This window comes from Lottia gigantea (assembly GCF_000327385.1).
Source record: "Lottia gigantea unplaced genomic scaffold LOTGIsca_266, whole genome shotgun sequence".
Taxonomy (NCBI): domain Eukaryota; kingdom Metazoa; phylum Mollusca; class Gastropoda; family Lottiidae; genus Lottia; species Lottia gigantea.
This window is the reverse complement of record NW_008708829.1, coordinates 38,137-62,597: the sequence shown is the minus strand read 5'-3', so window position 1 is coordinate 62,597 and position 24,461 is coordinate 38,137. Positions and strand designations below refer to the sequence as shown.

General features: G+C 32.8%; 1 protein-coding gene across 1 annotated transcript in view; it reads right to left on the bottom strand.

The window, feature by feature from the left end:
- Window positions 1–24,256, bottom strand: part of LOTGIDRAFT_144836 (hypothetical protein) — a gene marked incomplete at both ends in the record, with an annotated part of 65,091 nt that extends 40,835 nt beyond the window's left edge. The window contains 4 exons of the mRNA XM_009056169.1: window positions 10,774–10,874; window positions 11,595–11,776; window positions 23,097–23,268; window positions 24,038–24,256. Coding sequence (XP_009054417.1) covers window positions 10,774–10,874; window positions 11,595–11,776; window positions 23,097–23,268; window positions 24,038–24,256 — 674 coding nt within the window. The remainder of the gene's footprint in view (window positions 1–10,773; window positions 10,875–11,594; window positions 11,777–23,096; window positions 23,269–24,037) is intronic.
- Between the last annotated feature and the right edge of the window lie 205 nt (window positions 24,257–24,461).

Here is a 24,461-nt window from a genome sequence, read left to right as displayed (position 1 = left end):
TTTATCGAGACGAGAACATAGATAGTCTGTTGTTAGTTCTATTTATCGAGACGACAACATAGATAGTCTGTTGTTAGCTGCTATATATCGAGACGAGAACATAGATAGTCTGTTGTAAGCTGGTATTTATCGAGACGAGAACATAGATAGTCTGTTGTTAGCTGCCATGTATCGAGACGAGAACATAGATAGTCTGTTGTTAGCTGTTATATATCGAAACGACAACATAGATAGTCTGTTGTTAGCTGTTATATATCGAGACGACAACATTGATAGTCTGTTGTTAGCTGTTATATATCCAGACGAGAACATTGATAGTCTGTTGTTAGTTGTTATATATCCAGACGAGAACATAGATGGTCTGTTGTTAGCTGTTATATATCGAGACGACAACATAGATAGTCTGTTGTTAGTTGCTATATATCGAGACGACAACATAGATAGTCTGTTGTAAGCTGGTATGTATCGAGACGAGAACATAGATTGTCTGTTGTTAGCTGCTATTTATCGAGACGAGAACATAGATAGTCTGTTGTTAGCTGCTATTTATCGAGGCGAGAACATAGATAGTCTGTTGTTAGTTGCTATTTATCGAGACGAGAACATAGATAGTCTGTTGTTAGCTGCTATATATCGAGACGAGAACATAGATAGTCTGTTGTAAGCTGGTATTTATCGAGACGAGAACATAGATAGTCTGTTGTTAGCTGCCATGTATCGAGACGAGAACATAGATAGTCTGTTGTTAGCTGCCATGTATCGAGACGAGAACATAGATAGTCTAATGTTAGCTACTTTATATCGAGGCGAGGCCATAGATAGTCTGTTGTTAGCTGCCATGTATCGAGACGAAAAGATAGATAGTCTGTTGTTAGCTACTATAAATCGAGACGAGGCCATAGATAGTCTGTTGTTAGCTGCCATGTATCGAGACGAAAACATAGATAGTCTGTTGTTAGCTACTATATATCGAGACGAGGCCATAGATAGTCTGTTGTTAGCTGCCATGTATCGAGATGAGAACATAGATAGTCTGTTGTAAGCTGGTATTTATCGAGACGAGAACATAGATAGTCTGTTGTTAGCTGCCATGTATCGAGATGAGAACATAGATAGTGTGATGTTAGCTACTTTATATTGAGTCGACAACATAATGACAATTGATTTTTTTGTTTAAACGAATTGATTTTTTGTTTAAAAGAATTGATTTTTTGTTTAAAAGAATTGATTTTTTTGTTAAAACGAAATGATTATTTTGTTTAAACAAATTGTTTTTTTTTTGTTTAAACAAATCATCAGATTCAATACATCCCAAACTTCGTCTAATCATCATTGACAGTCCACCAGATTCCATACATCGTCTAATCATCTTTGACCGTACACCAGATTCCATACCTCTTCTAATCATCTTTGACAGTCCACCAGATTCCATACCTCGTCTAATCATCTTTGACCGTACACCAGATTCCATACATCGTCTAATCATCTTTGACAGTCCACCAGATTCCATACCTCGTCTAATCATCATTGACAGTCCACCAGATTCCATACATCGTCTAATCATCTTTGACAGTCCACCAGATTCCATACCTCTTCTAATCATCTTTGACCGTACCCCAGATTCCATACATCGTCTAATCATCTTTGACAGTCCACCAGATTCCATACCTCGTCTAATCATCTTTGACAGTCCACCAGATTCCATACCTCGTCTAATCATTTTTGACAGTACACCAGATTCCATACCTCGTCTAATCATTTTTGACTGTACACTAGATTCCATACCTCGTCTAATCATTTTTGACTGTACACTAGATTCCATACCTCGTCTAATCATCTTTGACAGTACACCAGATTCCATACCCCGTCTAATCATCTTTGACAGTCCACCAGATTCCATACCTCGTCTAATCATCTTTGACCGAAGACTTGATTCCATACCTCGTCTAATCATCATTGACAGTCCACCAGATTCCATACCTCGTCTCATCATCTTTGACCGTACACCAGATTCCATACCTCGTCTAATCATCTTTGACCGTACACCAGATTCCATACCTCGTCTAATCATCTTTGACAGTCCACCAGATTCCATACCTCGTCTAATCATCTTTGACCGTACACCAGATTCCATACATCGTCTAATCATCTTTGACAGTCCACCAGATTCCATACCTCGTCTAAATATCTTTGACAGTACACCAGATTCCATACATCGTCTAAATATCTTTGGCAGTACACCAGATTCCATACCTCGTCTAATCATCTTTGACAGTACACCAGATTCCATACCTCATCTAATCATCTTTGACCGTACACCAGATTCCATACCTCGTCTAATCATCTTTGACCGTACACCAGATTCCATACCTCGTCTAATCATCTTTGACAGTACACCAGATTCCATACCTCGTCTAATCATCTTTGACCGTACACCAGATTCCATACATCGTCTAATCATCTTTGACAGTCCACCAGATTCCATACCTCGTCTAATCATCTTTGACCGTACACCAGATTCCATACATCGTCTAAATATCTTTGACACGTACACCAGATTCCATACCTCGTCTAATCATCTTTGACAGTCCACCAGATTCCATACCTCGTCTAAATATCTTTGACCGTACACCAGATTCCATACATCGTCTAAATATCTTTGACAGTCCACCAGATTCCATACCTCGTCTAATCATCTTTGACAGTCCACCAGATTCCATACATCGTCTAATCATCTTTGACAGTCCACCAGATTCCATACATCGTCTAATCATCTTTGACAGTACACCAGATTCCATACCTCGATTTGCGTATCAACTTGATGACGTTTACTGCAGGATAATTAATATTTGATAGGTTCCGATTTACTCAAGCGAAAGATATTATTCTTTCTATTATTTTGACATTTTCTTTGTTTAATGGTCTACAGAATGTTACTATTATTGTGGTTGGTTATGGTGGTTGATGGTTATCAGGTTGGTCTATTTGGTGAAAAATCTTCTTTATCTTGTTGTGTCTTTATGGAGTCAACTGAACTTTGAAAGATTTTATTAATTCAAATATCTGGCATGTCATCCTCTAAATTCAAGCGCTGCATATTGCCCTTATTACCCTACCCTACTGTACCCCTTTTCTTCTTGTAATCATTGCGATAGCCCTCACTATGAATCATGGTTAATTTTAGAAAGAAAATGAAATGAAGAGGGGTGTTCTGCTCGGAATCAATGTAGACTTCGCCATGTGCAACGAGGAAAATTCTCCAGAAGGTCAGTTGTTTGTATAATGCGTTGTAATGTCTTTTTTGATGTGCTTTTTCCAAGTCCAGGCAGATTTGTTTACTTACAGAGAATCTGTAATATCTATACGGATAACCAGTCGCTACAGGGCTGACTTCAACGAAGTACCGGCCGTGGCTTGAATAGTATTTGGTTTGTATTTGGTTATACATAGAAAACCCTTTAGCGATAGATATGTGGTCTAAAGAGACCTTCACAAAATACCGATCATCAGTTGCGTATGGTTTGCAAATAAAATCACCGTTCATAAGTTCAAAAGTGCAACAGTGTTGTAAGTTGCGTTCGCATCATTTGTTTAACAAAACCTTTGATAATATACACTCCTACATATATAACTGGTACGTTGACAAACCTAAACACCAAATTGGCTATTTTAACTTAAAGGATTGTGACAATACTTTCGCTCATTCGTATAAAAATCTATTATTCATATAATGTTAGTAAAATAAACATCTGTACAAGTAAAACAATTCAGTAAATCAAAATGTCGTCCAAAGTATGGCATATCGAGAGTAAAACTCAAAATGAATATTTTACAAATGTCATTTTGGTGTATTGAAAGCTAGTAAGGATTAGTAGACACCACATATGATGGTGGTCCACTACATTCCTATAACGAAATTGGTAGTTATCATTCAGCCAATAACTTGTATGTTTGATTGAAAAAAGTGCCTCTGGCTCTAGGCACTATCGTCCCCTAAAAGATTCCATCAAAAATTTTTATTAGTATTATCATTTGTAAAATATTCCTTCTTTTTCATGCTTGTAACCAGCTATATAATTAGTAACCATTGATAGGACAATGGACTTTATCACCCTTTGTTAAGATATATTTTGGATCTTAGATCTTGTGCTGTGACAAGACAATTGAGAGAGCGGAGAATATAATTAATGCTAGAACCGTGAACAGCTCCGAGCGTGGCCTCATCCCATGGATTTCGAACCTTCTAGACTGTTTGCTGTTAACTCTGGTGCTTTTAAGTCTACAGTTTGTGAACAAATATGATAAATAAAACAATTATATAATTACACTCCAGAAATGAAACCTCAATATTCTCAATTTGTAAAAAAAATAATAGAACTAATCAATACCGCATCACGCTATACCTCTTAATTATTCAATTGACAAAACAACGCGCGTAGATAATCAGATCTTTCACTCTGATAGGAATGTGATCATATGACTTTTGTCGACATCAAACTTTGTCTACGACTTCTGTCTCTTCAATTTACATTGTCTGCTAATTTAGATTTATAAGAGATACTCTCCAGGAGAAACACTAGCATATTTCATAAGTATTAGAAATTATTTTGTAATTTGAGTTCTAGAAAAATGCGATTTTATAAATCTTATATGCAAGAATTTTGCACAAAAAAAATAATCAGATTAATTTGTTCTAACAGGAGAGGTGTGAAAAGTCTAAACCAACCAGATCAGTTATCAAAATTGTTTAACATCTGTAATTCAACTTCACACTAGAACCAGAAAATTCAGATTTTTTAGAAATTTATCAAAATTGAATGATTAAAATTTTTAAAGCAAACCACGCATGTCACATATCGTTAAAGAGAGAAATTCGAGTACATTCTAATTATGGCATTGATAAAAAATACTTTTGATGTTAGGACCAGAGTTGAACATTTTAATAACATGCATTATTGTAATATATTTACATTAGCTATTGTTGTGTGGCGTTTATATCACAATAAATTTCATTGCCTCCTCACGAAAACATTAGGCGTAGTATTTCTAATCAATGACGTCCTTATTCATTGACGTCATTGTATCAAATAGATTGGTCTCTGATGTAAACAATCATGTCGGTAGTTCCAAACGTTGAAACGTAGGCCCTACTTAAATTCATACTAAAGTTTTGGTATCAAAATTAGAATGTCTTGAAAACGTAAATATAAATAATAAACTGTTACCCTATGGCGGTTATGGTTGTATATCAGGAGAAAGGTTGGCTGGGAAATTAATCATAAATTAATTTAGATTTATGTAGATCAGAAATAGAAGTGGTCCTAAGACAGAGCCCTGTGGTACGCCAGATTGAACAGTTCTGGCTTCCATGGAGACTTCATGAACGACTACACATTTTTTTTTTGTCGTGTAAGTAGTTTTGAAACCAGTCGAGGAGTTCTCCCAATTTGTGACATAAACCAGCATGCTAGATTAATGGCTTGATAACAAAGTGTTATGTCAATTAGTTTGTTTGTAAACTTTAACAACAAGTAGAGAGACAGGTCTGTGATTTCCGCAATTTGAGGGGTCACCCTTTTTTCAGATAGCTGTAATATTGGCACTTTTCCAGATATGAGGTACAGTTTTAGATGACATTGAGAGGTTGAATAGTTTCAAAAGTTTTCCATTTATTTGATCAGACCCATTTGCTTTACTATTGTCAAGAGATGAAAGAATGTCTTTAACTTCTTGCGGATCTAGTTTAATGTGGTTGAGTGAATGCAGATGTTGATTAAGAATAGGAATAAAAGACAATAGCAAAATCATGGCAAAATCAAAAATAAAAATATATGATAGTAGTGGACTCCTCCAAAGAAAAGTACCATTAGGTGTTTCGAAAAGAGTAAGCATGATCTGCTTAGAGCGCGACATCTGCCACTTCTATCTATGTCAACATCATGAGATACAATGTAGGAAGCTGTACGGCGAAGGTGCGATTGCTTTATGACTATGATTGCTTCTTTCAGACAATTTGCTTTATTCGTAAAAGTAAAGCATGGGACAAGAGGTGATCTTCGGCTGTTTTTTTCCTTCTTCATGTCAGTTGGCAAGGTGCGACCAATCTTTTGAGCCGAAGTTTTCTGAACTCGTAATTTGATCATCCAATTAATAAAATTTTGATTTATATTTTCTGATTGATTTTAAATACTGGTTTCTGATTGTCCTGAATTTTTTGCCAATCAATTTCAGATTTCGATCTGGCAGCTTTTTTCCAGAACTTTTTTGTTTTTCCTAGCCAAGTTTCTGATTGTGGTATTCATCCAAATTTCATCTCTAGGTCTAAAAGTTACAATTGTGTTCGGAATTTTTCTCAGCTCACCTGTAAAATTCAAAGTAGAAATATCAATATCATTCTCATCAACAAGGGTATCCCAGTCAGTGTTCAAAACGGCTTGTCTCAATTTGTCATAGTTTATCCTGTCAAAATCCCATACTTGTCTATGAAATGAATGCAGTCTCTGACAACTGCCAATGCAGAGGACAATGATCACTGCAGAAATTTGATGAAAATCCGAAATGAGGGATAAAGCTTGGAGAATTTTTCAATAAGAGTTTCTGAATTCTCTGTATATCGCAATGGTTTATCTATAATTTGGCCGAAGTTGTAAATAAATGAATTCCATTGTGGCAGATTTGTATGATAGGCATGAATTGATCTGGTTGTATCTCCTGATTTTTACCATTATATTAGTAGCGGGTGTCGTTCTCGAAACAGACAATTCTTACTCTATCGAAACACCTGGTGGTATTTCTCCTGGTGGAGGATTCAGCTACTATACTTTACTCCCGATTTTTTTTCAAATTCTTTGGACGAGATTTTTGATTGACGGAACTGTCATGCTTGTATGGATTTTTATAGTCTCTAAATAGATATATATTGTAAGCTTGGACAAGCACCCTGTCTATACAGTCCAGCTATTTTTCTTTCTGTCAGAGTGTTTCGAGAGTATGTCTAAGTTTAATCCCGAACCCACCATGTCTACATAAAACACCTTGCAACAGCTATGAGCGAGTCTGCGCCTTATTCTAGTTAAGCGACATATCTAGTGATCTGATTTAAAAGTAGAGGTAAAGGTAACTTCCGAAGGCTTGAATTTTCACTCACCAGCTACATGATTAATGGGAGATAACTCTAATCTTCCGAGGCTAATGCATTAATTGTGGACTGGCATTAATTCTCAAAACCTAGACCTAAATCAAATAGTAAAATTAGAGACCGATCCGTACTTTATATAGACACAGCTTTATGGAACAACAATCACTGGTTAAAGTTTTATGCAACGTTTCGCCTTGTCTTCCACACAGATAGGAAAGGACCCCTTCACCCTGACTACTACCGAGTCCTTGATCTCCTTATCGTCGCGAAAATACATTTGCCCCTTTCCTTCTGAAGACTGAGGAACATTTGTGGGTCTCAGCATAACCAGATTATCTTTCTTTCCATAAAAAGTGACAGCTTTGCATGCACCTTAAGCTCTTGATTAAGACAAAAGGACGATTTCTCAAATATTACTGTTTAATTTCCATTTTAAATCATCTTACGAAACTACAAAATGGAGCAGTAGTTACGATAACATTATATTCCATATAAAGAACAAATTCATACACCGTCGAGAAGACGACAAAAATACAAAAGCTATTAAAATGGCCGCAATAATTAATGTTTCATCAAGCTGGCTTCCTTCCGTTGTAATCTGCAACTTAAATCTAAATATAACATCCCTGACATCGAAATAAGCGATCGGGTCAGGAGGGTGATAATAGATAACGCGACAGCATCTAAGGACTTACGTGGTTTTTGAACGAAATTTTGTAAAACCAAAATGGCGATTTCATGAAGCGAATTAAACCAATAGCATTATTCTCTCTCTGGAGTAACTTTCTCCTTCCTTACCTGATAATGATAATGAGTCCATGGCTGCCAAGCGTTGACGTAATCTGCAATTTTCGCGCGGCGAGCCTCTATTTATAGGCGAAGCGCTACCCGTGCTTCCGCGATCAAGACGTGAGGTCGACTATACGGAATGGAAGCGAGCTTGTCCGGATCCTGTCCGGTCGAATATTTCAATGTGATTAACATTTTACAATACTAAAATGTGCATAAAATAAAGCTTTCCTGGAAACGGAAAAGAATTTTAATTTAATGTAGTGCTCAATGTGAAAGAACACAGGAGTAAACGGACGTTTTCAGAGAATTTACATTTATTTTACTTTGCAAAAGCAACATTTAATCTATAATATTTACAATGTATGTACGACAATGTAATTAGGCGTAATAATCTTTAACCGACTGACCTAATGCCCTTCTAACCCTGACCCTAACAACAACCTTCGTAAAGACCCGCGAAATTACTAGCATATATTATGCCTTAAACTGAATCTGGGAATTGTTACATAGAATTGAAAAATAATAATCAAATTAAACGACATTAAAAATGTCCAAGTGAGCGACGACTCAAACAGTATTACTTCATTTGCTGTGTAAACACACAGAATTTCTTCTTAACGACTCTTGAATGTCGGTAATGTGAGGACGATTTTACATAGCTTACTCTAAAACGTTATTGTGCCAAAACTACCGCTGCTAATAATGATAAATCCTGGATGTGACTAAATGACTAAATATGGAAATTTATATGAAATAGTTTTGTTAATGAAAGTTAAATACTTCTTTCCTGAACAACATCGTGACCTTCTTAGTTATTGTTTACTATGTAGTAAAGCTGGACTGAGCCAACAATATAGATGTAATATACTGCTTGTATGCTGGTAATAACCACCTCCACCTACATATTACAATATTACCTTTATCAAAAACCTACACAAACAATATAATATCAATTCCCTCTCAATAATTATAATATACATTTTTATTAATTTATATTACCTTTAACATAAACCTACACCAACAATATCAATGTATACTGCTTGTATGCTGGTAATAACCACCTCCACCTACATATTACAATATTACCTTTATCAAAAACCTACACAAACAATATAATATCAATTCCCTCTCAATAATTATAATAGACAACTTTTATTAATTTATATTACCTCTAACATAAACCTACATCAACAATATAATATCAATTCCTTCTCAATAATTATAATATACAACTTTTATTAATTTATATTACCTTCAATATAAACCTACATCAACAATATAATAACAATTCCCTCACAATAATTATAATATACAACTTTTATTAATTTATATTACCTTTAACATAAACCTACATCAACAATATAATATCAATTCCCTCTCAATAATTATAATATACAACTTTTATTAATTTATATTACCTTCAACATAAACCTACATCAACAATATAATATCAATTCCCTCTCAATGATTATAATATACAACTTTTATTAATTTATATTACCTTTAACATAAACCTACATCAACAATATCATATCAATTCCCTCTCTATGATTATAATATACAACTTTTATTAATTTATATTACCTTCAACATAAACCTACATCAACAATATAATATCAATTCCTTCTCAATAATTATAATATATAACTTATATTATTTATATTACCTTTAACATAAACCTACACCAACAATATAATATCAATTCCCTCTCAATAATTATAATATACAACTTTTATTAATTTATATTACCTTTAACATAAACCTACACTAACAATATAATATCAGTTCCTTCTCAATAATTATAATATATAACTTATATTATTTATATTACCTTTAACATAAACCTACAATAACATTATAATATCAATTCCCTCTCAATAATTATAATATACAACTTTTATTAATTTATCAACAATATAATATCAATTCCGTCTCAATAATTATAATATACAACTTTTATTAATTTATATTACCTTTAACATAAACCTACATCAACAATATAATATCAATTCCCTCTCAATAATTATAATATACAACTTTTATTAATTTATATTACCTTTAACATAAACCTACATCAACAATATAATATCAATTCCCTCTCAATAATTATAATATACAACTTTTATTAATTTATATTACCTTTAACATAATCTACATCAACAATATAATATCAATTCCCTCTCAGTAATTATAATATACAACTTTTATTAATTTATATTACCTTTAACATAAACCTACATCAACAATATAATATCAATTCCCTCTCAGTAATTATAATATACAACTTTTATCAATTTATATTACCTTTAACATAAACCTACATCAACAATATAATATCAATTCCCTCTCAATGATTATAATATACAACTTTTATTAATATATATTACCTTTAACATAAACCTACATCAACAAATAATATCAATTCCCTCTCAATAATTATAATATACAACTTTTATTAATTCTAAAATATAAATTTAGAATTAGTTTCAACCTCTATTACGAGGCGCTCACCAACTTAGGAGATGACCAGAAATTTGCAATAAGGATATAGAATTAGTTTTGACCTCTAATAAGACAAGCGGTTTTGGAGATCTTGATTTGTTTTGAAGTCAAAATAACAATTTTCCGCAATTCTTCGTTACAGCTTGTGAATTAAGGAAAGGCATTTCATAGGTATTTTTTATTTATATAGTTCATCTAATTAGTCTGTTTCAAAGAGATGTCTGAGATATTCACATTATCTAAATTGATTTTAATAATTACCTTCTGAACTAGTTGGCTGAAGTTCTCTTTCAATCGCTCCATCATCGTCCAATGTAGATAACCATCGATTACACACAAACTCATAATGTCGACCTTCAGATGGCAAATCAATAGTAACTGTATCTAAGTACCACCCAGGACCTATCCCTGAGTTGTCATGTCCTATCTTAATTTTTTCAATCTAAAATCAGACAGTCAATAATCTACTAGTAATAGTAAATAATGTATGATATTAACAATGAGTGTTTCCTTGTCAACATTCAAAACAACATCAATCAGCAAGAACTAGAAAGGTTATTATGGTAGAAATTTTAAACATGAATTGTATTTTGTCAAAATATTATATGAACAAAATGAAAAAAAAAATCCATTTTCTTAGAAATCCAAAGATTTCTAGGTGTAAAAATTTGTTTACAACTTAGTAACTAAAATAAATTTAAATCATAGCCAAATAGTTACAGACTTGTCGGATTTCAGAGAAACGTTCAAGTGAGAGGCATTTCTGGGTAACAGTCGGTAATGTATTTTTCTAGCATATTTCAGATATCCTGAATCCGAAAAAACTGTTCCAAAACCAAATTCTGGATCCTTTACCTCCTAACTTAGGCTGCTATAAGATTTAGTTTTAATACTTTTTATATTAAACATTATGCTCTGGAAATGTTTTTCGTTTCCAATATTAACTACAATCTGTCAAAATCTCCTATGGAAAGTTAAAATTAGCACCCAAATTTACCAACATTGGGTCAAATATTGGACCTTTACGATAAACACACTATACACTAAGAAAGACAAGGTCAAGATAAGATAGAAGAAAAACCCTGCTGCAAATTTTGTAGAACATACTTTATGTTCAGTCTTTATTTCTATGGTTATCTAATTTCCTTACCTGACCAATGACCGGAGCTGTAAGTATGAAAGTATCAGTGTAGTTTCGTTGAAACGGATCAGAATGATCAAGAGATTGGTCTAGTTGTAAAGGGCCTGTGTCTCCACGAGTACCATAAATTATCAGAGTAATATTTGCAGCTGTTTCTGCTGCAGGTTCATCTCCTGTTTTTACTTCTACTCGATACAAGATATCTGAAAAATCAGATATTACACCCTATCTTATACAATGGCCCACTTTTTCTTGTTTTGTGAAAGTAGCAATCTTCTACGATCATATAAACAGAATCTTTATTCACTTGTTTATATCCTTTATATATTACATCACGACTCCGCTTTGATCTCTGGCATTTGCACTAACCCAATAGCGACAACAAGAACTGCGTAAACTCTCTGGTTTACATGAAAGAGGTTGCTGCAGACGTGGGACCTGAAAGGACACTTCCTGTCTTATGATGCTTGTAACATTGATCAGCTTTATACATCCTCTGAGCATCAGTCTAATACAATTTAAAAAGTCGTTTGCACTATTATCATTATTAATAAATAAACCAAGTACTAACGATCTGAACCGCAAAACTAAACCCGAAATACGTCGTAAATTATACACGAAAAGATCTCTAAAATTTTATTTGTGCTTCTATGTATCCAGCCTATTTCATCAACCTGATTTAACTTTCAACGTGGTGATTAAAATAGTGACTGTACTTCGCCTATGAACACGAAACAGTTCTAGTTTCAGCACCTCTGTTGAAGATTAGGATACGTGTTCAGTAACAGTGTTCTACTAATGCTAGATGAAGTTATGGAGAAAGGTAGAACGGTGTAAATAGTTTTTAATATCAAACTTTACCTTCGGGTAAAAACGTAACCATACCAACATCTACTATTGGTGAATGTGGAAACTGATGATAAACATAGCATATCTGACGCCCTTTATGATACGCAACACCAAAACATACGTTGTCATCATAACAAGATTGTACACATCGTAACCGTTCGGGTTCAACTCTATTATCATAATATCCTGAAAACAGTTGGTCATTTGAGAAAGAGATATAAGTTTTAGTGATTATCTCAAAAGAATCACCAATTACAAATATAAACATACACCTCAACAATATCGACAACATTTTCCTCGGTTTGACTTGACGATACGAAACAATTGGATCTGAAGATAATGACAAGACTTCAATTTTTATGCGTTTAAAGATGGGTCTCCTTGTTTTTTAGTGTCAAATTAAGCAAACTATTTGATTATTGGTGTTTCTAATGAATAATCATGTATTCTTAATCATATCATTATGTTTTTTAACATATAATTAAGAGTTTTAACCAATCAAAAATGCCCATGCATGTACAGTCTGAATAAACAAAAAAATAAGTGTTTTTAGATCGGACATTCATTGGAACCCTGCTGGTAATTCTCATTTAATTTAGCTAAATATGAATTAATTATGGACATTTTTTTACAATTTATTAGAACACCTCTACGTTTTATTCATATAAGTATTAACATTTTCATTTTAAGAGAACCCATCTTTAAAAGAAACACGCCGAGTTTCAATACTGCTCAAATGCTGATTATGCATTAATTATAGAAATATTTTAAAGTAGTCGGTTTTAGATATAAGTACATAATATTGATTGTTGTTTTAACTGACTTCAAGTGTTTGAAAATTGGTAAGAAAATATTCGATGAACACAAAACCACCAAACCAAACAAGCAAAGTGTCAAGGTCTAACGTTCAACCCATGGAGACAATACAATGAATGATATGAAGACAAGAAAATGACTAAAGTATTTCAGTAGGAAGTCAGAAAATGAAAACTTTTTTATAAAATATACAGATTACATTTTTTACATTCTTTGTTGTGCTTTCAGTGTAGTCATATTAACTTGTCTCATATGCTTTGTATAACAAATTACCCTGTTCTTATCGACAATAGACTGATACAACGATAGGCTGAATTAGCAATTTACTGAACAAGTCAATTAATTTGTTTTCTTTAATTTTCTCATGTCGCCTTTTTTTGGTGGGTAAAAGATCTTATACAAATATTACATGTATATATTTTCCAGATGGCCTCGAATACATTATTGCAGTTTTTGCAATAATTCGAATATTCAAAACGGAGTAAAAAGGGAGAAAAGGTGTATTAATAAAGGACATGTTCAATCCGTAAAATCTATAAATTATGTTGCATATGGCACGTTCTTCCCCGATTAAGTTTAACCGGCGTAGGGTCTTTAAATCTGTAATCAGATCGACCTGTTCGTTGTGTCAGGTTAGAACTGGTCGGAATAATATACAGGGCTAAAATAAATATATCGTGAGTACTCAAGAGTAACTAACTAACTACTGCCGTGAATTGTGATCCTTTGCCAAGTCATCACCGGCTTATAGATATTCTGTTGTTAGCTGCTGTGTATCGATATCAGAACATAGATAGCCTGTTGTTAGCTGCTGTGTATCGATATCAGAACATAGATAGCCTGTTGTTAGCTGCTGTATATCGATATCAGAACATAGATAGCCTGTTGTTAGCTGCTGTGTATCGATATCAGAACATAGATAGCCTGTTGTTAGCTGCTGTGTATCGATATCAGAACATAGATAGCCTGTTGTTAGCTGCTGTGTATCGATATCAGAACATAGATAGCCTGTTGTTAGCTGCTGTATATCGATATCAGAACATAGATAGCCTGTTGTTAGCTGCTGTGTATCGATATCAGAACATAGATAGCCTGTTGTTAGCTGCTATGTATCGAGACGAGAACATAGATAGCCTGTTGTTAGCTGGTATGTATCATTATGAGAACATAGATAGCCTGTTGTTAGCTGCTATGTATCGAGGCGAGAACATAGATAGCCTGTTGTTAGCTGCTGTATATCGATATCAGAACACAGATAGCCTGTTGTTAGATGTTGTGTATCGATATCAGAACATAGATAGTCTGTTGTTAGCTGCTGTGTATCGATATCAGAACATATATAGCCTGGTGTTAGCTGCTGTATATCGATATCAGAACATAGATATTCTGTTGTTAGCTGCTGTGTATCGATATCAGAACATAGATAGTCTGTTGTTAGCTGCTGTGTATCGATATCAGAACATAGATAGTCTGTTGTTAGCTGCTGTGTATCGATATCAGAACATAGATAGTCTGTTGTTAGTCGCTATGTATCGAGACCAGGACATAGATAGTCTGTTGTTAGTTGCTATTTATCAAGTCGAGAACATAGATAGTCTGTTGTTAGCTGCTATATATCGAGACGAAAACATTGGTAGTCTGTTGTTAGCTGCTATGTGTCTAGACTAGAACATAGATAGTCTGTTGTTATCTGCTATGTATCGAGACGAGGACATAGATAGTCTGTTGTTAGCTGCTATGTATCGAGGCGAGAACATAGATAGCCTGTTGTTAGCTACTATATATCGAGACTAGAACATAGATAGCCAGTTGTTAGTTGCTATGTATCGATACGAGCACATTGATAGCCTGTTGTTAGTTGGTATGTATCGAGACGAGAACATAGATAGCCTGTTGTTAGCTGGTATGTATCGAGACAAAAACATAGAGGGTTTGTTGTTAGCTGCTATATATCGAGACAAGAACATTGATAGCCTGTTGTTAGCTGGTATGTATCGATACGAGAACATAGATAGCCTGTTGTCAGCTGCTATGTATCGAGACGAGAACATAGATAGCCCGTTGTTGGCTGGTATGTATCGATACGAGAACATAGATAGCCTGTTGTCAGGTTAGAACTGGTCGGAATAATATACAGAGCTAAAATAAATATATCGTGAGTACTCAAGAGTAACTAACTAACTACTGCCGTGAATTGTGATGCTTTGTCAAGTCATCACCGGCTTATAGATAGCCTGTTGTTAGCTGCTGTATATCGATATCAGAACATAGATAGCCTGTTGTTAGCTGCTGTGTATCGATATCAGAACATAGATAGTCTGTTGTTAGCTGCTGTGTATCGATATCAGAACATAGATAGTCTGTTCTTAGCTGCTGTATATCGATATCAGACATAGATAGCCTGTTGTTAGCTGCTATGTATCGAGACCAGGACATAGATAGTCTGTTGTTAGTTGCTATTTATCAAGTCGAGAACATAGATAGTCTGTTGTTAGCTGCTATATATCGAGACGAGAACATAGATAGCCTGTTGTTAGCTGCTATTTATCGAGACGAGAACATAGATAGCCTGTTGTTAGATGGTATGTATCGAGACAAAAACATAGAGGGTTTCTTGTTAGCTGCTATGTATCGAGACGAGAACATAGATAGCCTGTTGTTAGCTGGTATGTATCGAGGGGAACATAGATAGTATGTTGTTAGCTGGTATGTATCGAGATGAGAACATAGATAGCCTGTTGTTAGCTGGTATGTATCGATACGAGAACATAGATAGCCTGTTCTTAGCTGCTATGTATCGAGACGAGAACATAGATAGCCTGTTGTTAGCTGCTATGTATCGAGACAAAAACATAGAGGGTTTGTTGTTAGCTGGTATGTATCGAGTCGAGAACATAGATAGCCTGTTTTTAGCTGGTATGTATCGATACGAGAACATAGATAGCCTGTTTTTAGCTGGTATGTATCGATACGAGAACATAGATAGTCTGTTGTTAGCTAGAAAGGAAGTTATTTTCTTATTCAATTCATCTTGTATAAAATTAATTATTAATGTGAAGCTCAAAACTCATTGCCTTTTTAAAGAAGTAGCTATCAGGTTAACTTGAAAATTGACAAAATTTTCTTTGTTTTCAATGAAGAAGAAATAAAGAAAGTGAAAGAACCAGATATTGATGAAGGTCTACACTAATGCAAACAAAATATTACTATACTTATGACATAATGAAATAAGTAATATGTTTTGGAGGCTTTTAACATAAAATCAATATGATGTTTCTGAGGCTTATGTCATAAAAATCCTTTTTAACATTACAGCATCTTGATTTCTTTTTGTTATATTTCAGGAGGAAATTGAAAGAAATTACAATGTTTAGCTTGTGAGTTACATCTGAACTATTTCCACCTTTAATCCGTGAGACATTTTCGACACTAACACTGAATATTGATTTAATTTTTCTTACATGAATTAATTTCATAGTGATGAATAAGCTTATATTATGTAACTGTGCTTTTTACTTTTCTAAAAAAATCAAATGAAAATAACTCCAAATTAGTCCAAGTGCTCATATTTTGGTGTTTATTGTACATTTTAATGTAAATATGTAAAACCTTTTACTTTCATATTACATATCAGAATGTCTAAATTAGATAATCTTTTCTATTTTTTGTTGTGCGAATCTTTAGTTTCCATATGTGATAAATTGAAAAACTTTGTCTTGATTTGTTTTATTTATGATAAAGTTTATAACATAAAAAAAAATGTTTATAGGAAAGGTGGTGGGTTGGTAACGAATTCTCTTGCAGGGGCTGCGTCATTTCAGGTTAACTCTTTCTGCAATTGCAAGAACCACAGGCATAGGACGAAGAATTGGAATGTCCCAAATAGAAGTCAAATATGAACCCGATACACATAAAAAGGATGGAAAACCTCTTTACAATCCCTTTAATAAGCAAAGTTTTTTCCTGGCACAATATACAATATTGCAATTATAATTTTCCATTTTTTTTTTATTTCTATTGACTCAAAACAAAGCCATTGTTCAATGTTTTCTGAATCAACACATCAAAGTAAACTGTTTATTATCATATGAACCACATTTTTTCCTCCATGACGACAAGAAACTCACTCAGAAAAAGATTAACTTAATTATCATATTAATGAAATATGACAAACAATAATTATCACATTGGACATAAATAACTAGAATTGGTAAAAAATCAAACTTTGTCATAATTTGGCTGTAGTTGTAATTATTTTCATCTATTTTGGACTATCGTCCTTTAAAATTGATTGGACCTGTAACTTTTATCAATAATTAAAAACTTTCTCCAATAGAAGTTTTAACTAACTACACAAATAACATCATTCACTTGGATGAGATAAATAAGATAAACCGCAAATCACACTACAGTACTGTTAATAATACTGTGTAGACAATGATTCAGCGACTTTCTACCGGCATTAGCTTCAAAAACAACTCGAAGTGGTGTCGTCTCACTGTTAGAAAACAAAGAAATGACTGAGATAGTGACAATTAACTTCATTCCATTCTCTGTCAGGTTCCACGGTCTCTATATAACCTTTCTTCTTCTAGGGTTAGGTTTCGGGGAAGGGAGGGTTTGATTCTCCCAAATGTACAGGCCTAAACTTTCTATCTTTCACTTTAACGTACGAAGTATTCGACATAAACTTAATTTAATTAAGGAAGATGTCGATGAAAATCTAATATGTAGCTTTACCGAAAATCATTTAGATCATAATGTAAAAAATGAATCTTTGACATGGCCAGGTTTCCACACACCTATCCGAAAAGATAGAAATTCCTATGGGGGTGGTGTTATCGTATATGTCAATCAAAATGTCACTAACTTGTAAAAGGAGATTAGACTTAGAATTCCCCAAGATTGAAAGTGTTTGGATTGAATTCAAAATACAGAACACTACGTATCTTCTAGGCACATTCTTCAGACCCCCAAATAGTGAAAACTATGATCTATTCTGGGCCAACTTTGAACGATCTACAGAAACTGCATATGATTTCACAACCAATGTTCTTGTCGTAGGCGACCTAAACGACGACCTAACGCGTACAACAGCGATTTTACACCAAATTTTGTTAACTAATAACTTAAAGAACTGTGTTAATGAGCCCTCTAGAGTAACAAGCTCATCAGCAACCCTTATTGATGTCATACTGGCAAATGATTCCATATGTTGCGATTTCTCTGAAGTTATTGAATTTGATAAAAAATATTTCAGACCATAAAGGTGTGTGTGCCACATTCGATATAGCTGTTTCTCAGCCATTGAATTTTACCAAAAACATTTTCATTTATAAACTTGCCAATTTTGAACTATTAAACAATCTTATTAAAAATTTCGATTGGATTAATACTTTTTACAATTTAAACACAAATTCGGCATGCGAAATATTCTACAAGATTCTGAACAACTTCATTGATAAATATATACCACAGAAAAACATTACTATAAGACCCTCAGACAAAGCTTAGTTTAATTCAAATATAAGACGCCACATTCGCATTCGTAACAGGCTTAGAAAAATTGCAAAAAGATCTAAATCTGTAAATGACCTGATTAAATATAAAAAACAACGTAATAAAGTGAACAATCTTAAAGAGGTTTTAAAACAGGAGTATGAAAATAAAATCCTGGAATGTTTAAACTCCGGCAATGCTGTCTCGTCCAATAATACATATTGGAATGCCTTGAAAAAATTACTTAACCAACATGTGTCGCAAATAATACCCCCTTTAGTTTCGGAAAATGGAACTGACATGATTAGCACAGATGATGAGAAAGCTGAACTTCTCAATAATTTCTTTAGTTCAATATCCAATAACACGTCAGAGGCTAATTTACCAGTATTTGAATCTCGTACAAACTTGAAATTTCATATGTCTATAGTGACTGAGAAAACAGTTCAAGACGTGATTAAAGAATTGGAATCGAAAAAAGCAAATGGATTTGACAATATAAGCCACGCACTTTTAAAAAACACCATTGATACTATCACTATACCGTTGACGCTAATTTATAATCTTTCATTAAAAGAGGGAATATTTCCTGACGTTTGGAAAAAAGCTTTGGTGATGCCAATGTTTAAGAAAGGTGATAAGTCTCAGGTAACTAACTACAGACTAATTTCCTTGCTTAGTTCGTTAAGTAAAATTTTTGAGAAAATTGTTTTTAATGATCTATATGATTATTTTAATACTAACAATTTATTTTATAAATACCAGTCTGGTTTTAGACCTTCGTATTCTCCTGTATTTCAACTAATTGAGGTAAATTACGATGTGGTGAAAGCGATTGATGAAAAACAATTTTCTTGCTACACTTTCTGTGACATTTCCAAAGCTTTCGACAGAGTTTATCTCCGAGGTCTGATCCTTAAGTTAGAAAAATATGGCATTTGTGCAAACATATTGAGTTGGTTAAATAGTTATGTTAATGATCGTCGACAAAGTGTTATTATTCGACATCCTCTGAAAAATATGTAATATCTGGAGTACCTCAAGGCTCGATCTTGGGACCCTTTTTATTTTTGATTTACCTGAATGATGTTCACGATACTCTTCAAAATCTCTCAAGATTATTTGTAGATGATATTGCTATTGGTTGCAACAAATCCTGCATTCCAGATATTGAACATTCTATCAATTCTGATTTAGCAAAATTGCACAATCGGGCCAGGGACTGGCTAGTTAAATTTAATCGTGATAAGACCAAAGTTGTCTTGTTTACTAATAAAGTCCACTTTGAAAATCCAAATATATATTTTGGTGGTAAAAAGCTAGAAAAGTAAACTATCATAAACACTTAGGAGTTTCCTTTTCTTCCGATGCCAAATGGTCGCTTCATATTGAAAATCTTTAAAAATCAGCATCAAAATTATTAAATATTTTAAAAAGTTTAAAGTATCAATTGACACGAAAAACGCTTCTAAATATATATAAAACTTATATTTGGTCAATACTTGAGTATTGTTGTGAGGTCTGGGATGGATGTAGTCAAAGTGATAGTGAAAAACTTGAGAAACTTCAACTTGAAGCCACACGAATTATTACGGGATTACCTAAGTATGCAAGTAGACAATCCTTATATTTTGAAACGGGATTACCCCTACTAAGAAAAATAGGCGTCTTATATCATTCTTTAAAATCATAAATGGCTCGGCACCAGATTATTTATCAGATATTTTAAATGATAAACATTATAATCTCCGAAATATAAACGACATTCAAACACCCTCTTCGAGACTTAATATAGCTCTCAATTCGTTCTTTGCAACTACTGAAATATAACTTGAAAAAGAGACTTTATGTTGATAATGCCCCGAGCTTTTTCTACAATGGACCAAGACGTGAAAATATTCTTATAACCAAGATTCGTCATGGATGTAGTGAGCTAAAATCTGATCTACTCAATTATAACATAGTTGATGATGCAACATGTTCTTGTGGTCTATCAATAGAAGATGCTAATCATTTCTTTTTTCATTGTCCTTTGTATTCTGAACAACGGCAAAAATTATTCGATGATCTCATTGATCCTAGAATTATTAGTTTAAATATTTTATTATGGGGTGATCCTCGTGGTAATTATGAATTGAACTCCAAAATTCTAAATCATGCAATGCAATACATAAAACAATCACATAGGTTTGCATAAGGCCAATGTCTTCTTTTACTTCGATGATTGACTGATGCGTTGTTCCTGGTTGATGTATCGTTCTTAACGGCAGCTATATTGTATATATGTTACCTATCTCGATTCCTGTTAAATATGTTATGTGTCACTAAATTGAAATTATTGTAATGTAATCTTCCATAGCATGAAATTATTATTTGGAAAGGATTTTCCTAAGTTTATGTAACTTGCATCCCATCCATTTGTATGATCAATAAAATGTGTTAAATCAATCAGTGTATTGAAATGCCTACCGTAATTCATAGACTAGACAGGTGCTTCGATGATACTCCATGGCTTATAAAGCGTTCGATGAAGCCATCATCTCGTAGCTCGTCAGTGGAATTGTTGATGCCAATATTGTTAAAACCCAAAGCAACTTCTACTTGTTGGTGTAAATTGACATCGTTGGTGAAAGGTGATAACCATGAAATGACTGTGTTGTGGGAGTCCACAGCCAACGACTACCATTCGACTACCATCCAACAAGAAATACCATGATCAGAACGAGTTTGAAAGAATGAAGGAGATCGAGTAACTCACGCAACACCATCCAGGGCCGAGTCCAACCGCCATGTCATTGGACCCGACCAGATCTAACGAATTATCAATAACCAAAAACCTACATCAACAATATAATATCAATTACCTTTGAATAATTATAATATACAACTTTTATTAATTCATATTACCTTTAACATAAACCTACATCAACAATATAATATCAATTCCCTCTCTATGATTATAATATACAACTTTTATTAATTTATATTACCTTTAACATAAACCTACACCAACAATATAATATCAATTCTCTCTCAATAATTATAATATACAACTTTTATTAATTTATATTACCTTTAACATAAACCTACATCAACAATATTATATCAATTCCCTCTCAATAATTATAATATACAACTTTTATTAATTCATATTACCCTTAACATAAACCTACACCAACAATATAATATCAATTCTCTCTCAATAATTATAATATACAACTTTTGTTAATTTATATTACCTTTAACATAAACCTACATCAACAATATAATATCAATTCCCTCTCAATAATTATAATATACAACTTTTATTAATTTATATTACCTTTAACATAAACCTACACCAACAATATAATATCAATTCCCTCTCAATAATTATAATGTACAACTTTTATTAATTTATATTACCTTTAACATAAACCTACACCAAAAATATAATATCAATTCCCTCTCAATAATTATAATATACAACTTTTATTAATTTATATTACCTTTAATATAAACCTATACAACAATATAATATCAATTCCCTCTCAATAATTATAATATACAACTTTTATTAATTTGTATTACCTTTAACATAAACCTACATCAACAATATAATATCAATTCCCTCTCAATAATTATAATATACAACTTTTATTAATTTATATTACCTTTAACATAAACCTACATCAACAATATAATATCAATTCCCTCTCTATAATTATAATATATAACTTTTATTAATTTATATTACCTTTAACATAAACCTACACTAACAATATAATATCAATTCCCTCTCTATAATATACAACTTTTATTAATTTAAATTACCTTTAACATAAACCCACATCAACAATATAATATCAATTCTCTCTCAATAATTATAATATACAACTTTTATTAATTTATATTACCTTTAACATAAACCTACATCAACAATATAATATCAATTCCCTCTCAATAATTATAATATACAACTTTTATTAATTCATATTACCTTTAATATAAACCTAATAATAATGTAAGTTAGCGATGTGACACTCCTTTGGTTATCATCGTCTGACAGTTGATTACATTTCCTATCACGTGTATTACAATTCTAAAATATAAATCAAACATAAGATTAGTTTTAACCTGTATATTATAGTAACACAACCTAACCCTAACCCTAACACAAGTGATCTTGGACTTCTGCATTTGTTTTTAAGTCAAAATAATAATTTTTCACAATTCTTCGTGATAATTAGTGAATTAAGAAAAGGAGTTTCCTCGGTAGTTTTTATTTATTTAGTTCATCTAATTAGTCTGTTTCAATAAAATTTCTTTTTTTACAATGTTATAAATGTCTAAATTGATTTTAATAATTACCTCCTGAACTAGTTGGCTGAAATTCTTCTTCAATCGCTCCTTCATCGTCTGATTTAGATAACCATCGATTACACACAAACTCATAACGTCGACCTTTAGATGGCAAATCAATACTTACTGTACCTAAGTACCACCCGGGGCCTGGCCCGGAGTTATCATGTTCCATTTTAATTCTTTCAATCTAAAATCAGACAGTCAATAATCTACTAGTAATAGTAAATAATGTATATTAACAATGAGTGTTTCCTTGTCAACATTCAAAACAACATCAATCAACTAGAACTAAAAGGTTTAATTGGTAGTCTAGTTATTAGGGTAGAAATTTTAAACTTGAATTGTATTCTGTCAAAATATAATATCAAACAATAAAAAAAATGTTTTAGAAGAATTTTTAGATGTAAAAATTTGTTAAAAACTTAGTAACTAAAACAGATCTAAATCATAGTCAAATAGTTATAGACGTGTGGGATTTCAAAGAAACGTGCTAGTGAGAGGCATTTTTGGGTAACAGTCGGTAATCTATCTATCTAACATATTTCAGATATGATGAATCTGTAAAAACTGTTCCAAAAACAAATTACGGGTTCTGTACCTCCAGATTTTCATATCAAATATAGTCTGCTATAAGATTTACTTTTAATGCTTTTTATATTTGATATTATGCTCTGGAAATGTTTTTCGTTTCCAAGATTAACTACACTTCGTCAAAATCTCCTATGGAAAGTTAAAATCAAAATCAACGGTTGAAGGTGGTTATGATCTACATTAGCACCCAAATTTACCCACAGAGGGTCAAATATCGGACCTTTACGATATACATGTACATACAATACATTAAGAAAGACAGGGCCAAGATATGATAAAAGAAAAACAAGAAAAAACCTGCTGCAAATTTTGTAGAACATACTTTATGTTCAGTCTTTATTTCTATGGTTATCTAATTTCCTTACCTGTCCAATGACCGGAGCTGTAATTATAAAAGTATCAGTGTAGTTTCCTTCAAACGGATCAGAATGATTAAGTGATTGGTCTAGTTGTAAAGGACCGGTGTCTCCAAGACTACCGTAAATTCTCAGAGTAACGTTGGCGTCCGTCCCTGCGTAAACTAAATCTCCTGTTTTTACTTCTACTTGATAAGAGATACCTGAAAAATCAGTCAACAATTTCATATATGTTTTCATTAGAAACACTCTAAGTTTGGTAGTATTCATCTTCACAATGATCAAGATATAACATCTTCATCTTCTACAACGATCAAGATATAACATCTTCATCTTCTACAATGATCAAGATATTACATCTTCATCTTCTACAACGATCAAGATATTACATCTTCATCTTCTACAATGATCAAGATATTACATCTTCATTATC